This window comes from Pan paniscus, chromosome 16, assembly GCF_029289425.2.
Source record: "Pan paniscus chromosome 16, NHGRI_mPanPan1-v2.0_pri, whole genome shotgun sequence".
In the NCBI taxonomy this organism is placed as follows: Eukaryota; Metazoa; Chordata; class Mammalia; order Primates; family Hominidae; genus Pan; species Pan paniscus.
The window spans coordinates 75153050-75167535 of NC_073265.2; the positions used below are offsets into that span (position 1 = coordinate 75153050).

The 14486-nt window shown below is 39.7% G+C and overlaps 1 protein-coding gene across 14 annotated transcripts in view; it reads left to right on the forward strand.

Moving 5' to 3' along the window:
• Window positions 1-14486, forward strand: part of AKAP13 (A-kinase anchoring protein 13) — a 361925-nt gene that overhangs the window by 222324 nt on the left and 125115 nt on the right. The window contains exon 1 of one of the 14 annotated variants that reach the window (XM_008973851.6): window positions 8319-11629. The exons of the other annotated variants lie outside the window; for them this stretch is intronic. Coding sequence (XP_008972099.2) covers window positions 11549-11629 — 81 coding nt within the window. The 5' untranslated portion in view covers window positions 8319-11548. Of the gene's footprint in view, window positions 1-8318; window positions 11630-14486 lie in introns of those variants that run through there. 14 annotated transcript variants of the gene reach the window in all.

A 14486-nucleotide genomic window follows, 5' to 3' on the forward strand; every position in this document is an offset into this window, starting at 1 on the left:
AACATGTAGTAGCAATGAACAACACAGGGCAGGACACCATAGAGTCAGCAAGGCAGAGTCTAAGCCCCATAGTGGGTCAAAGGAGAGCGTTTTAAGGAGGGTTAGAGTAGGCAGAGAGAGCTGAATTGGGAAAGTAGAATTAAAGGATGGACTTTGACTAAGGTGGATAGGCGAGAGAGGGAATTCCAGAAACCATGATTGTTCTGAGAGCCGGGGGCCTTGAAGTAGGAAGAACCATATTCTGATTGTGGAACCTTGAGACACAATTAGGCTTTATCTTGAAGAACAGTAGAAAATGAGATTGGTTAAGGGTCGTGGAGTAGTCTGAAATCCAGACAAGGGAGATTATACTGGATGAAGCTAAAGACTTTTGTACTGCCTTTCTGAATGACAGCCTAAGTCATATCACTTCTTTGTTCAAACATCTTCACTGGCTCCCTATTGCCCCTGAATAGAGTCTTAAACTCTTTAGCATAACACATATACTTTTTTCATTTTTAATTGACACATAGTTGTACGTATTTATGGAGTACAGTGTGATATTTTGGTACACGTATACAATGTGTAATGATCAAATTAGGATAATTAGCATATCTGTCACCTCAAACGTTAATTATTTCTTAATGATGAAAACATTCAAAATCCTCTCTTCCAGCTAGTTTGAAATATACAATATATTATTGCTAACTATAGTCACCCTTCGGTGTGATGGAATACTACATTTGTTCCTCTTATGACTCTTTACCCATTGACCAACCTCTCCCCATTCTCTTCTCCCCATCCTTGTCCCAGCCTCTAGTAACCACTATTGTACTCTTTATTTCTGTGAATTCAACTTGTTTAGATTCCACATTATCAGTGAGATCTTATGGTGGTTGTCTTTCTGTGCTTGGTTTATTTCATTTAACGTAGTGTCCTCCAGGCTCATCCATCTTGCCATAAATAACAGGATTTCATCATTTTTTATAGCTGGATAATATTCTGTTGTGTATATGTACCACATTTTCTTTATCCATTCATCTGTCGATGGACACTTAACTTGGTTCTGTACCTTGGCTATTGCAAACAGTATACTAAACATGAGAGTCAATACTGATTTCCTGTCCTTTGGATATATACCCAGTAGTGGGATTCCTAGATCATACGGTAGTTTTCTTCTTGCATCATCTGTTTGTATAACCTATGCTGTTAATGCTTTTCCTACCCGATGTCATAGCAGTCCCTTGCATGAATCTGATGCATGTAACCAGACGTCGTGCTATTCCTCTGTCATACCTGGCATTCATTAACATCTTTACCTTCACTCACACTCTTCATATGCAACACCCACCTCCTCTCTTCCATTTTCTCTGTTTCCTTCTATTTATTTTAAAACAGCATCTTTTCTTTCTTATCACTTCAGCCAGAGATCCTCTTCCTTTTGCTGAAATTCTGCTTTTCATCTGTACTACCTACCCAAGCTGTCTTGTGTTTGTGTTTCATACAGTTGCTCCTGCTGTATTTTCTTTGAGGACTCAAAAATGTTTTATGTATTTGTATGTCTCTCATAACACCTTACAGGGCAACTCACCTAAAACAGACACTTAAATATTTGCTGAATGGGTAAAGAAATTTGGCTAATATTCATTAGTTTGCTACTAATTGACCGTGGCATGCTGATGACAACGAGATCCCATTACAGAATTATGGTCAGTAAATGTCAGCATTGTTTCCTTTTACCTCATTGCCTTTGTTTTTTATGGAATGAAGTTTGTTCTTATTTCCATAGATGATCATATGGAAAAGGAGTTTCTCACTTGTTGCCTTTTCCCTTCTTTTTCCATCTCCTTTCCAAAACACTTGTCCACCCTGCCTCTCTCCTTCAGCTATATGAAACCTTTGTTCATATTCCTGACCAAGACAGCAGTATGTGTATTCAAGTGTTCTATTTTGGTTTCTATGGCAGGATCTCTTTGACACAATCAAAAGTATACAAAACGATAGTCGTGATGCATGGAACTCACTTCTTGGTAATGGTCCCTTTTTCTCTGTCAGTGTTTTGTTTTCTTCTTAAAGTTCTTAATCTAAATTATTTATTGTCGGGTTAGAAATCTTATAGCAACCATTATATAAGGATTCACTTAAGGCATTTTCTCTAAAGGAAAAAAATGTCTTAAGAGAAAACTCCGAAGAGTTAGTATACAGATAGAGCTTAAGGGCCAGGCGTGGTGGCTCAGGCCTGTAATCCCAGCACTTTGGGAGGCCGAGGTGGGTGGATCACCTGAGGTCAGGAGTTCAAGACCAGCCTGGCTAACATGGTGAAACTCCCCCGTCTCTACTAAAAATAAAAAAATTAGCCGGGCGTGGTGGCAGGCGCTTGTAACCCCAGCTACTTGGGAGGCTGAGGCAGGAGAATCACTAGAACACGGGAGGCAGAGGTTGCAGTGAGTCAACATCACGCCACTGCGCTCCAGCCTGGGCAACAAGAGCGAAACTCCACCCCCCCACTCCCCTCCCCCCAAAAACCTTAAGTTTTCCCCTGTGAAATAGTAGAATATTTAAATCCAGTTTTCATCAGTCTACAACTACGCCAGAACTACCCTCACCAAGATCTATGAAATATTTGCCTAGCAAAATCCGGATCTTGTATTTGCATGACGTTTTTACAGCATTTCGCACTGTTTACTATCCTTTCTTTGAAATACTTTATCCATTTAGTTTCCTTGATGCCACTTCTGTGTGTTAATTCCCAAATCTGAATGCCCAACCTCAGCCATTCCCCTGAGTTCCAGTCACACACTTTCAACTGCCTACCATGGCTCTGCTCAGATATCTCTGAGATACCATGTCTCAGATTCACTGTGTCTAAAAGTGAATTCATCATCTAATCTCTCCCTGCCACCTACTTCTGCTGCATTCCGCCCTTTACCTAGTTGTTCAGGACAGAAACCTAGTCCATCATCACACTTCTTTTACTTCTGCTCCCACCCCAATGCCCAATATCCTGTTAATGTTAAATATTTTTGGACTCTCGGTTTCTTTTCTTGAGCTCTGCTTTCAGCAGCCGAGTTCACACTGCCATCATTTCTCACCTGACTTCTCTAACAGCTTTCTGACTCATCTGTCTCTAGGCTTGCTCCCTTCTGTCTTTTGAGCGTATTCCAGAAAAATATATTTTTGAAATACAGATGCGATCCTGCCTTTCCCTTGCTAACAATTCTTCGATTGCTTTTCCTATTGTAGCGACAATACACTTGTGAACACAAGTAACATGTTCAGCTGCGGCTGGCCTCATCCTTTGTCTCTGTGCTCTTTCTTCCCTCTGGGCCTTATGCAGTCTTCTGCCTGAACGTAGACACAGGTCAGTCTCTCTAGCTTTCCTTGCCTGCCTCCCTACAGCACCATCCACACATATACACCCTTTGCCTGGTTAATTCCTATTAAGTCTTCCATCAAGTCTCAGATTAGTAATATACTGTAAGGGCCAGTCTCAAACATGATTGTAATTATTTAATGTCCATTTTGTTCACTGCCGTATCCTCGATGCCAAGCGTACATGTTTAATAAATATTTGCCTAATGATTAAACTTTACTGAAAAGCTTATTGAAGATTTAGGGCAGTGACATGGAGTTGTACTATACAGTCCCAATAATGTCACAGATTTTCCATGTGAAATTTCCTGGTTGTTGTTGAAATTGTTAGTTACTCTATTTGCCATGTTTAGTGTTCTTGGCCCTCAGGTTTTAAAAGTTCTAATGTATCTTAAAAACATGTTAGGAAAATTTGACAATACATGAAACATTTATTATGCTTTGAATAGGTGCAGTTTATTATGTGTAAATTATACTTCAGTAAACCTGTTTAAAAATTACCTCATAATAAATACTTTTCAAGATCTAGATTACCATCTGAAATAGATTTTTTTTTTACTGGTGGTTTTGTCTGAATCACATACGCATTTTGCACTTGTATATATACCAACTATTTGGGTGGGAAAAATAGCATAAGGTTGTGAATTCATTTGAGTTGACTATTTGATGGTATAGTTATCATGTTTAAGTAGATCAAGCATGGTGGCTCACACCTGTAAATCCCAGCAGTTTGGGAGGCCGAGGCGGGTGGATCATTTGAGGTCAGGAGTTAAGACCAGCCAGGTCAACATGGTGAAACACCGTCTCTACTAAAAATACAAGAATTAGCTGGGTAGTAGTGACACGTGCCTATAATCCTCAGCTACTCAGGAGGCTGAGGCAGGAGAATCACTTGAGCCTGGGAGGCGAAGGTTGTGGTGAGCCAAGATTGTACCACTGCGCTCCAGTCTGGGCAACAGAGTGAGACCCTGTCTCACAAAAAAAAAAAAAAGAAAAAGTGAATGTGGAGAGAACATATTCTTCTTACCTTAATGCCTAAAAAGGGATGCTATTATTTATAGTAATTTTACTCAAAAATTTGCGCTTACGGGCTTCATGAAATTGGTAAGATTTCTACATGTGAGAAGAAGTTCTTGTGTCATTGTACTATTATGAAGTAGCTTTTGTTTTTGTTTTTGTCAGTGCTGGACTGTCTTATGTTCTTGTGTTCATGCTAAAAAGAAATGTTAGAAGATTCAAAACTATGAGTAAATATGGCTTATAGTTTTATCAAATACAACAGTCTTTAGGATGTGGTTTTAAATAGACATCATAAATGGTTATCAAACAGTACACTGCATGAGTAGTGTCTCATTTCCCTTTTGGATAGCATTATTTGATAGGTTGAATAGGAGAATGCCATACATTTAGTATGTATTAATTTCAGGAAGAAGTTTTACTAATTATTCTGTATTGTATAGAAGATGGAGGTATGGGACTCAGAATTCAGTTGGCTTTGTAGCTGATAGACCAGCATTTTACTTAATCTTAGGAGTGCTGGAGCCGGGTGCGGTGGCTCACGCCTGTAATCCCAGCACTTTGGGAGGCCGAGGCGGGTGGATCACGAGGTCAGGAGATCGAGACCATCCTGGCTAACACGGTGAAACCCCATCTCTACTAAAAATGTAGAAAATTAGCTGGGCGTGGTGGCGGGCGCCTGTAGTCCCAGCTACTCAGGAGGCTGAGGCAGGAGAATGGCATGAACCCCGGAGGCGGAGCTTGCAGTGAGCCGAGATCTCACCACTGCACTCCAGCCTGGGCGACAGAGCCAGACTCCGTCTAAAAAATATATATATATATATATAAGGAGTGCTGATTGATGGACAGATGTCCTACCAGGGGAGGCCTTTAGTGATTTAATTCTGGGTTCCATCATTAGCCTTGCTCTTCAGATTTATGAATGATACAGAGTTTGGAGAAACAGCTGTTATTTCAGTGATGGAATTTAGGTTCACTATACTCTCTTAAGGCTAAAATGATAACTTTAAAACAAATGAGAATTTATTTGAGAGAATATATCTATACAGAAAGCTATAAAGTAGGTTTTAAAACAAAATCACAAGATTATAGTTTAAAGGAGACCTGATACTGTAAGTCACACTGAAAGAAAATATATGGGAAGTAAGTTTATTTCACAATAAACTTATTCTTCTAGCGGTGTGATATGTGTGTCAAGAAAACCAATTTGATCTTAGTTATCCCAGTGTGCACCATGTCAGAGGATTTTGTTTGGGGCATCCACATCACAAGAAGTACACTAACTAGAGAGCACTCAGGTACTCTGTTGTCTGAGGAGCCGTTGGAATCATGATTTGAAAGAGAAGCCTGAAGAGGGTGGTGAAGCACGATGGCCATCTTTAAATATCTGAAATGCTGCCAAAAGAAATAATGAATGTTTGCTCCAAAGAGAAAAGCCAGATCAGTGTATCTGTTCATTTTCAGGAAGACTTGGGTAGCAATATCCAGAGATCTTTTAGTCTGTATGTTTGGTTTGTTCATTCTGATTTTTGTAAGATATTACTATAGAGAGAAACTTTTAAAAAGTGGAATGTCAAATATTGAAATGTTGGCAGAGAAGTTGAGTCCATTTAATGTAAAATTAAGAATCACTTGGCATTTTTATTTTAAAAAAAACCATCTTTTTCTGTCCTTTAGCATTTATGTAAAATCAAATGTAGGGATATTGATTATGAGTAACGAATCCCAAGTTTTCTTTCCTCAAATACTAACTTTTCTCTGTTACAGTTTCATTTCTTGGGGGATTTATCAAGTGGCAAAATTAGATGTAGTGGAAAGACTGATTTACACAACTGAGTTTAAAGCAAATCTGTTTTATTAGCTGTGTGATGTTATATAACTGACTTAAACGCTGAGTGCTACTTTTCCTCATCTGTAAAATAGACAGTAAAATTTCACCTTACAGGTTTTTATGAGGAATCAATGAAATTGTACCTGTGGAACACCTGGCAAACAGGAGGTATTCAGTAAATGTTGTGGTTAATAAATCTTGCTCCAGAAGACTTGTCCTCAAGATTAAACTATCCTGTCACTTTTTCCCAACTGAAATTTTGATTCTGCCATTTCCCTTTCTTCCTTCCTCCCTCCTTTTATTTCACAAAGCTGTTGGTAATTTTAGTAGAATTTAACATTTGTGTGTATGATCCATGAGACCTTGTTCCTGTAAAGAGCACAAGTTTACGAAGATACTTTTTTCTTATATTGTTCCATATTAGTTTGTTGTTATTTTAATTGTTGCTATTATTGTCAGTTAGCTGCTGCCAGTTAAATTGTCTTAAGTTTTCTTCTTGCAAAGATAGTAAAGGGTTAAGGAAAGGAGCTGTTGGCTACTGCTTGCTACTAATTTGAAAAGAAATGGTGGTTATAGCCTTCTAGGTCTCTCCTTCTTCTTTACCCTTTTACTGTCTTGTAACCTTCAAATCTGTATGTTAGTGAATGCTAGGAGGGAACAGTAGACCTGCTTCTCCTGGAGCCATAGTACAAGGAAAGCCTAATTGGAGACGATGCCTTTGCAGCCATTGTAAAGTATTTTCTTCTTTCACCTCTCAAATATTCATTTGTCTTATTTGAAGCAGTCTATTATCTAAGCAGACAGGAGGTGCCCAAGTGGAGGCTAAATGTTTTATCTGTATTCTAATACATTTTACCACCAACATATGTGTAACTCTGGATGGATCACTATATTTAAGTTTAGATTAATGAAAATTGTTGACTGTGGTAAACTTTTCCTTCCTTCCCATTTCATGTGAAGAACAAAGGTAGAAAGTGTCATTATGCAGGAATAATGTTTTCTGCAAGTTTTAAGAGAATGTCTCAATTCCCTTTTCTTTCTCCTCTGAAACTACCGTATCCCATGTGGCATGTGATAACTTCCTAGTCTCAGACTGGCAGTATATAATATTAGAGCAAGAAGGATCTTCAGATATGACCTAGCGTTGAATCTCTAATTTTTCCATTCTGGAAATCTTGGTCCAGAGGGTCAAACTAGTATCTCCCAAGTTGCTCAGTGAGATAATGGCACACCTAGGAAGACAACCCTTGATTTTCACTTAGTACCTTGTGTTCTCTGCAGAGAGTAAAATTGATCATTGGTGAGTCATTAACCAGTGTCCATTCATATGCTGCTACTTTATGTTCACTTTGGGGTTTCAGGAAAAAATACATAGTAGCAGAAGATGAGCCTACCCCTATCCCCACACCCCCACAAAAATATTCACTGGCCTTTGGTGTTCTGTTTGGGTCTTCAGCATCCCCCACTAGGTGGTGTCCTAATTCAGAAACTTTGCTGTGAGACTCCAGACGGGCTTCTGCCCTAACTGGAACTAAAGCAGCCACAGTGTTGACCCATAAGAATGCTTAAACAATTTGGTAAGGTGCTAGATCTTGTAGTTAAGTAAATCAAATGAAAATTTAATTCATGAACACAAATGCTATAGCTAAATTAAGATGTATAAAATATTTTTATATTTCATTTTCCGGAATCTTTAATAATTGCATGTTGGCCCTGTGGCATGAGACAGATTAAAAGCGCTGGTTGTTTTTAAAGAATCTGGGACCATTTGTGTGGATAGAGGGCAGGATGGAGGCTGCAGAAAGAAAGGAAAGACAATTAATACTGTAAGTAACTACTGTTAAATAGTATGGCTGTAAATAATAAAATATTTTACTACAGGTTCCCCAAATTAAAAGAAAAGGGAAATAAACTCAGAACCTCCTTTAAATTTGTAACTCTCAGCTCTGGTTTAGATATGAAATGATTGGTTGCTGTATTTCAAAATCCTAGCAGAATTACTTTTCAATGGTTCCAGATGTTTTTGATAAAAACTTGGAATTGTCACATCAACTGCAAAAGCACAAGACTGCAGATTCTGTCTTCTGTTGGGGAGTGCTGAGCAGATCCAGAGGGGAAAGCAACACAGACTCTTTTCTCCACCCAGAGCATTTGTTTCCCACCCAGGGTATTTGTCCTCCAAGAAGGAACAGAATATGTAAGGAATTGTCCTTTAAAATGCAGAAAGAGCAGGACATCTAGCTTTCTAGCCTGTGGCACAAAGCCAGAAGTTAGAAATAAAAAGGTTAGTCTATATGTCTCAAACAGTAATCTAGCCTCTTTCAGAAAATTATATTATTTTGAAACAAGTTTCTCTCTCCTAAAAACTTCCTGAAGACAGACACCTTGTTACCTATTTATTTTGCTTGCCTCCACTAGAAGTCACAAAATATCTGTTACATTGATATAAATTATCTGCATGTAAGTCACTGGACAGGGTTAGGGTAGAAAAGCTTTTTTGTTGTTGTTGTTGTTTTTGTTTTTTGTTTTTTGAGGCGGAGTCTTGCTCTGTTGCCAGGCTCGAGTGCAGTGGCGCGATCTTGGCTCACTGCAACCTCCGCCTCCGAGGTTCAAACGATTCTCCTGCCTCAGCCTCCTGAATAGTTGGGACTACAGGCATGTGCCAACATGCCTGGCTAATTTTTGTATTTTTAGTACAGACGGGGGTTTCGCCATGTTGGCCACGATCTGGATCTCTTGACCTCATGATCTGCTTGCCTTGGCCTCCCAAAGTGTTGGGATTACAGGCGTGAGCCACCGCGCCCAGCCGGTAGGAGGGTTTTAATGGTGATTAAACCATCTCTGATCCCTAGAGAGACAGATGCCTGGGAACCTTGGAAGCAGGAATCATTTGATTCTAATTAAAACAGAAGGGAGTGGCAGTGAGGAACAAACCATATTGAGGACAGAGGGGAGGCAGCTCTGTGTTCAAAAAAAGAAGAAGGGCGAGTTCTACATTCTAGCTTGGTGAAAGCTTTTACAGAAAAGATAATAAAGTATCAGTTTATCTATACATTGAAGCCTAAAGGCTCTTTCTATCTGTGCCCTAGACCACATAGTTTGGAAGTATTTGTAAATCTCTGGTCAAGTTCCCATGCTTTTGATAAGCCTGAGCAAGAATTTTATTTACAACTTTTAAATCTCTGTCAAATCGTCTTGTTTCTACTGTTTTGTAGCCTCATTTGTAATGAAAAGCAACATCTGTTTCACTGCACATGTTGGTACCACTACAGAGCCAAGGCTCACTTGGGGCATGAGAAGGGGAGGGGTTGTCCGCCTTCATTCCTCGGATGAACCAGTGAGGAATAGAGAGATAAAACCTTATGGCTTTTATTTCAGAATAAAGCCTGTAGCTGTGGTGTATTAATCGAAAGTTGAGGAAGACGTTTACAGTCTTCTTAGCAGGGTTTGCTGTATTTCCCTCCTTTAAGCTAGTCAGCAACTTGAATATCTGGCCTGAGGACACAGCAACTCATCTATACCCTTTTTCTATATCCGTTTTTTAGCTCCTGAAAAACCTTTTCACCAACTTTGTTTGCAATGTCAACAGAAATGTAGGTGTTAAATCTCTCCTCTCCCCTTCTGTTGTGGTATTTGAGCCACTGCTTTCACAGCCTAGCTAAGGACTACTCTGGACAACTCAAGGAAAATGTCAGCAGCTCCTAGAAAGAGAAATCCTTTTTTTTTTTTTTTAATCCCTTTTTCTTTTGTTTCTTCACTCCTTTCTGCTTTTTGCTTCCCTCAGTTCCTCATCCTTTTCCCTCCCAAATCATTCATGATCCAAGTAAGAGAATGTCTCAGGTGAGAGAATGCATTCTGAAGTAAGTCTGTCCCTGAGAATGTTAGATAGAGTGGGGGGCTAGAAGGGTCTGGAATAGTAAGAAAACAGGCAAATGAAGTAGCAGACCCACAATTCAAGACCCAGTTAGTGTGCATAGAAACATTGAAGAAGTCCCAGCCAGGCAGCTATGCTTAGTCGCAACAAATATTAACATACACAGAACTCCTTTGTTCCACTCCTTTTCTTTTTCATTTTCTTTAAATCAACTCCATCATCCCTTCTCCCTCCCCAAAAATAAAGCTTAACTCTTGATAATTTTTAAACTTTATCAGACACATTTATAGCCACGTCTCGATCCTAGAGACATAACTGCAATATTTGGCTGACATTTTTCTCGTGTTAAATCATTACTTTGCATTTGGCAGGGAGGTATAGTGTATGCTTTGGGTAGTTTCAATTTTCTGTACCTCACGACAAGTCCGTTGTACACGCTTGTGGTGTTTAGTATAACACCCCCCTTCCTTTATTAGCATACTACTCTGACATCAAAGAACTGAGCTGCATCTTGCAATGCCTGACAGAGCCTTTTTCATAGGGGTGGGAGGAGGAGGAGGAGGAAGAAGAAGCGGGTTGGAAAAGGAAGCCTTGTTTTTCTCTTCGTCGGTAGATGAATCATGTTCCCACAACTGCAATTGGGTTTTCAAACCTCCAAGGCTGCCCGTGCGGAGCTGAAAGGGCAAGCAGTGACGTTCTTGAGAGAGAAGGAAAAAGGGAGGAGGAGGCTGGCTAGGGAGGGAGGGAGGGAGTACAGCAGGAGTGGTCTTTTATTTTTTTCCCTTTTACTCTGCTGTCCTTAGAGATTTTCAACTTAAATCAAAACCAAGCCCTACCGCCTGGTGAGCAAGAGAGATTCTAAAGACTTTACTTTGAAAAGCATCTCCCAGCTTCTACTTTTTTTTAAGGAAAAGTAGATTTTCTTTGTCTTTGTTTTTGTTTTAAGCAAGAACAGAATCTAATGACTTTTTTCATGCCGTCGCTTTGAAATAGCGTCGTCTTCCTTTCTTTCTCTCCCTCTTCCTGGCAAAGTATATACTGGATTTTTATTGCCTTCTTGGGTTTTTTTCCCTACGTGTATCGGCCGTTATGCTTAGCCAGTTTATTCTTTATTTTTTTACTGGAGTCGTTGCCAGTGATGGAAACGGTGTTTGCTTCTCTTTCAGTCAAGATCTGCACAAAGTATAGCATTAGGTGGTACTTATTGTTTATATTATGAGTTCTACATTCATCTTTCCAGCACTCTGAAGTTATCAGCAAGTTCTCAGTCAGTTCAAGGAATTGGATTCTGCTTGATTTCTTTTTAATTCATTGTTTTTGACCCCTTTGAGAGTTTTAATAGAGAGGAGTCTGGAAGGCAGAGATCTCCACCACCTAACCGTGAGAAATTTGGAACTAAGGACTTGCACTGGTCCCCAAGTTAACAGTGGATATACTTCCTGCATTTTCTCTGTTCTTTCTTGCATTTGGGCAAAATGTATGAACGGCACAAGAGGCGCTACAGCCTCTGTGACATCTCCAAGGTGGACAGGACTGTGGACGTGGTATTGCTGAAGGTAAGGGGGGCTGCACCTCATGCATTCTGAAGCTCTGCAGGCTGTTTTAGTGCTTTGAACCCAGTAGCCATGTCCCTGGCCCTCCTGTATTGGGAGAAAGGCCGAGAAATCTGTGCACAGTGGAGGATGAGGGGTGAATGTAAGCCTCTTAAAGGAATATCTGAACAGGAAGCAATAGGTGCTTGGTAATCAGCATTGGACCACTTACTGTTGAAATGTAATTTTACTTTCATTAAAATGGATTCCTATGCTTGGGAGAACCTCATACTGTTGAAAATCACAGAGAAATTCACCTTCCAAGTTGCTCTGTTTGTCCTTCTGTCTCTGTCACCCCTCCGCCCCCAGACTCCACCCCCATCTGCCTGGTCTCTTTCTCTGTCAGTCTCTCTCTCTGCCTCTGTCTTTTAAGTATTTCTGTCTTTTGTCTGAGTCTTTTCTGTTTTTCTGCTACTGTCTCGTTCAATTCTTTAGGGGAAGGATAGGCAACATTTATTTCTTTTGGAAGGATTTCCAATAAACCTACCTATTAAGGTGGCAGAGCTGACCTTTTGGCTTGGTTTGACTGCTTTTCAGAGGTAGCTTCTGACTTTGTTGATAGCTGTATTTGTTTGTGTTCTCCGCATTAGTGATGTTTGGTGTCTAAGCAGGATGAGGGCGGAGACTCTGAATAGCTAATTGCTCACAGAAGGCATCCTTGAATCTAAAATTAGTAAGAACTCCTCCAGCCGGTAAGATGAGAGTCTGGGAATGTTGGACAGCTCAAAGAGCACTTTTTGGAAATTTAGCAATTTTCTGGCAAAGGCAGGGGAAATTGGAAGTCAACCAAGCATTTCATAGATGACAGAAAGAACCTCAGTATCTGAACTTGTGAGGGTGTATGTGGAGGTGAGGGTCATTTTAAGCAAAGTGGAAATATATTGCCTTGGTCAAGGAAATAGTGGACCTATTTTATTGATTTATCAATTCAGTTTATTACTTGGGTCTTTTCGATTTTTTTCTTTGGTCGAGTGAGGCTAAGGAATGGGCTCAGAAGGCTAGACACAAAAACCAATGAAATGCCATGTTGGGCAGGGCACTAGGTAGAGGCGTTGTGATTTGTGGTAGAGTGTTGTCACTGTCTCTCCATAATCACTGTCAGGTGGTTGACTTGCTGGGCCTCGGCTGCCAGCAGTTGGTAACTTGGTGTTTTGAAATTGTTCCAAGATATTATTCATTTTGGTTTCTCAGAAATGTGATTTTCTCTGTGAGATCACGGTGATGTTTTAAAATTTTTGTCCTCATATAATGTATTTAGGAGAATCTCATTTTTAGGATCTTTATGTCCATGATACCCTATGATTTTGCCTGCGGGTGGGGAGAAGGATAAAAAGAAAATCTGAGTATCACAAGAAATATTGAACATTTAAAATAATGCTAAAATATATAATACTTTATACTCTAGGTGGGCATGGAAAGCCCTTGTGAATGGAGCTAAATCAGTACAGGCTTATTGGCCTCAGAGTTGCTGTTTTATAGTTTTAATGAAGCACCTCCATATACGTTACTTAATTTGAGACTTGCCAGGCAGTTACTTTTTACCCCATATTCATATGAAGAGCCCGAGGGTTTTCTCGAGCATGGTAAGGGGTATGAAGAATTTGAGTGGCAAGAATGTGGCTTTTTGTTTTTTTGTTTTCCCCACAAACCTACAGCTAATAAAGGTGTTTGTCTTTGTGTATTTGTACTATCCTGCCCAATAAATAATAAAAGATTTTCAGTGGAGAAAACTTCACTTCTCAGAAAATAGTCATTAGTAAATAAACACTAGGAGTCCTGAAAACACCCTGTTTCCAGTTTGAAATAAGATGGGGATGTTTGGTGTTAGTTTCTTTGCTTTGGAGATGGAGAAGACCACATCTTTGAGAACTATAAACTCAAAGAAACCTAAGTACCTATCCCATGCGAGCCACGGGTTACAGTCTTTATCCCATTATTGCTTAAAGGTAGACAATAAATAGAGAAATAAATAAGTACAAACTGTTATAATTGATTTGAAAGAAATGAGTAGGGTGCTGTGTAGGGAATAATGGGCAGAACTATTTCAGATAGAATGGTCTTTAGACAGAAGATCTTTTCGAGGTGCAGACATTTAAAAAGCTGATCTCCAGAGGATGGAAAGACACTAGCTATGCTAAGGAAGAGCTCTCTAGAAAGAATGAACAGTGAATACAGGGCCCTGAGGAAGGAAGGAATGGACAGGGCCATTGTGGTGGATGGGAGCACCTTGAGTGGAAAGTGGGGTAGCAGGATGAGAAGGCCGGAGCCAGAGGTGGGACCTGGAAGAGCAGGGCCTTAACAGCTATGGGGAGGATGCCTTACCTCTCAGTGTACGTGTTGAAAAGATTATTCTGGTAGTAATCGGTTAGCCTGCCGTTACGATAGCACAGGCAGGATAAGAGGATTTTGTGGTCTGAAGTGGGAAGAAGTGAATGGATATGAGACACAGGCATTTAGTGTTTACATTCCTACTCTTTGTCTCATTTTACGTACAGGAAAACAGATTGGTGTAGTTAATAACTTTCCCAGTGTCTCACATCTCATATGTAATTGATAATAGAGTGCAGTCCCAGGTTGGACTGTTTTCAAAGTCCATGTTTTTCCTGCTATTCTAGACCTCTTTTTTGAGTCGATAAATTCCTCTTATTACATGAATATGTATATTAGCTTTTATTGATATAAGCGTATGTGTTCTTTTTCTATCTTAGACTTTTGTTCTCTTCTTTCTCAGTGCAGGAATTCCTTCTACAATACTTAGGATAGGTACACCATGTCATATAAGTTCATTTTGTCCCATGATTTTTAGCAAAGTTTTCTCACA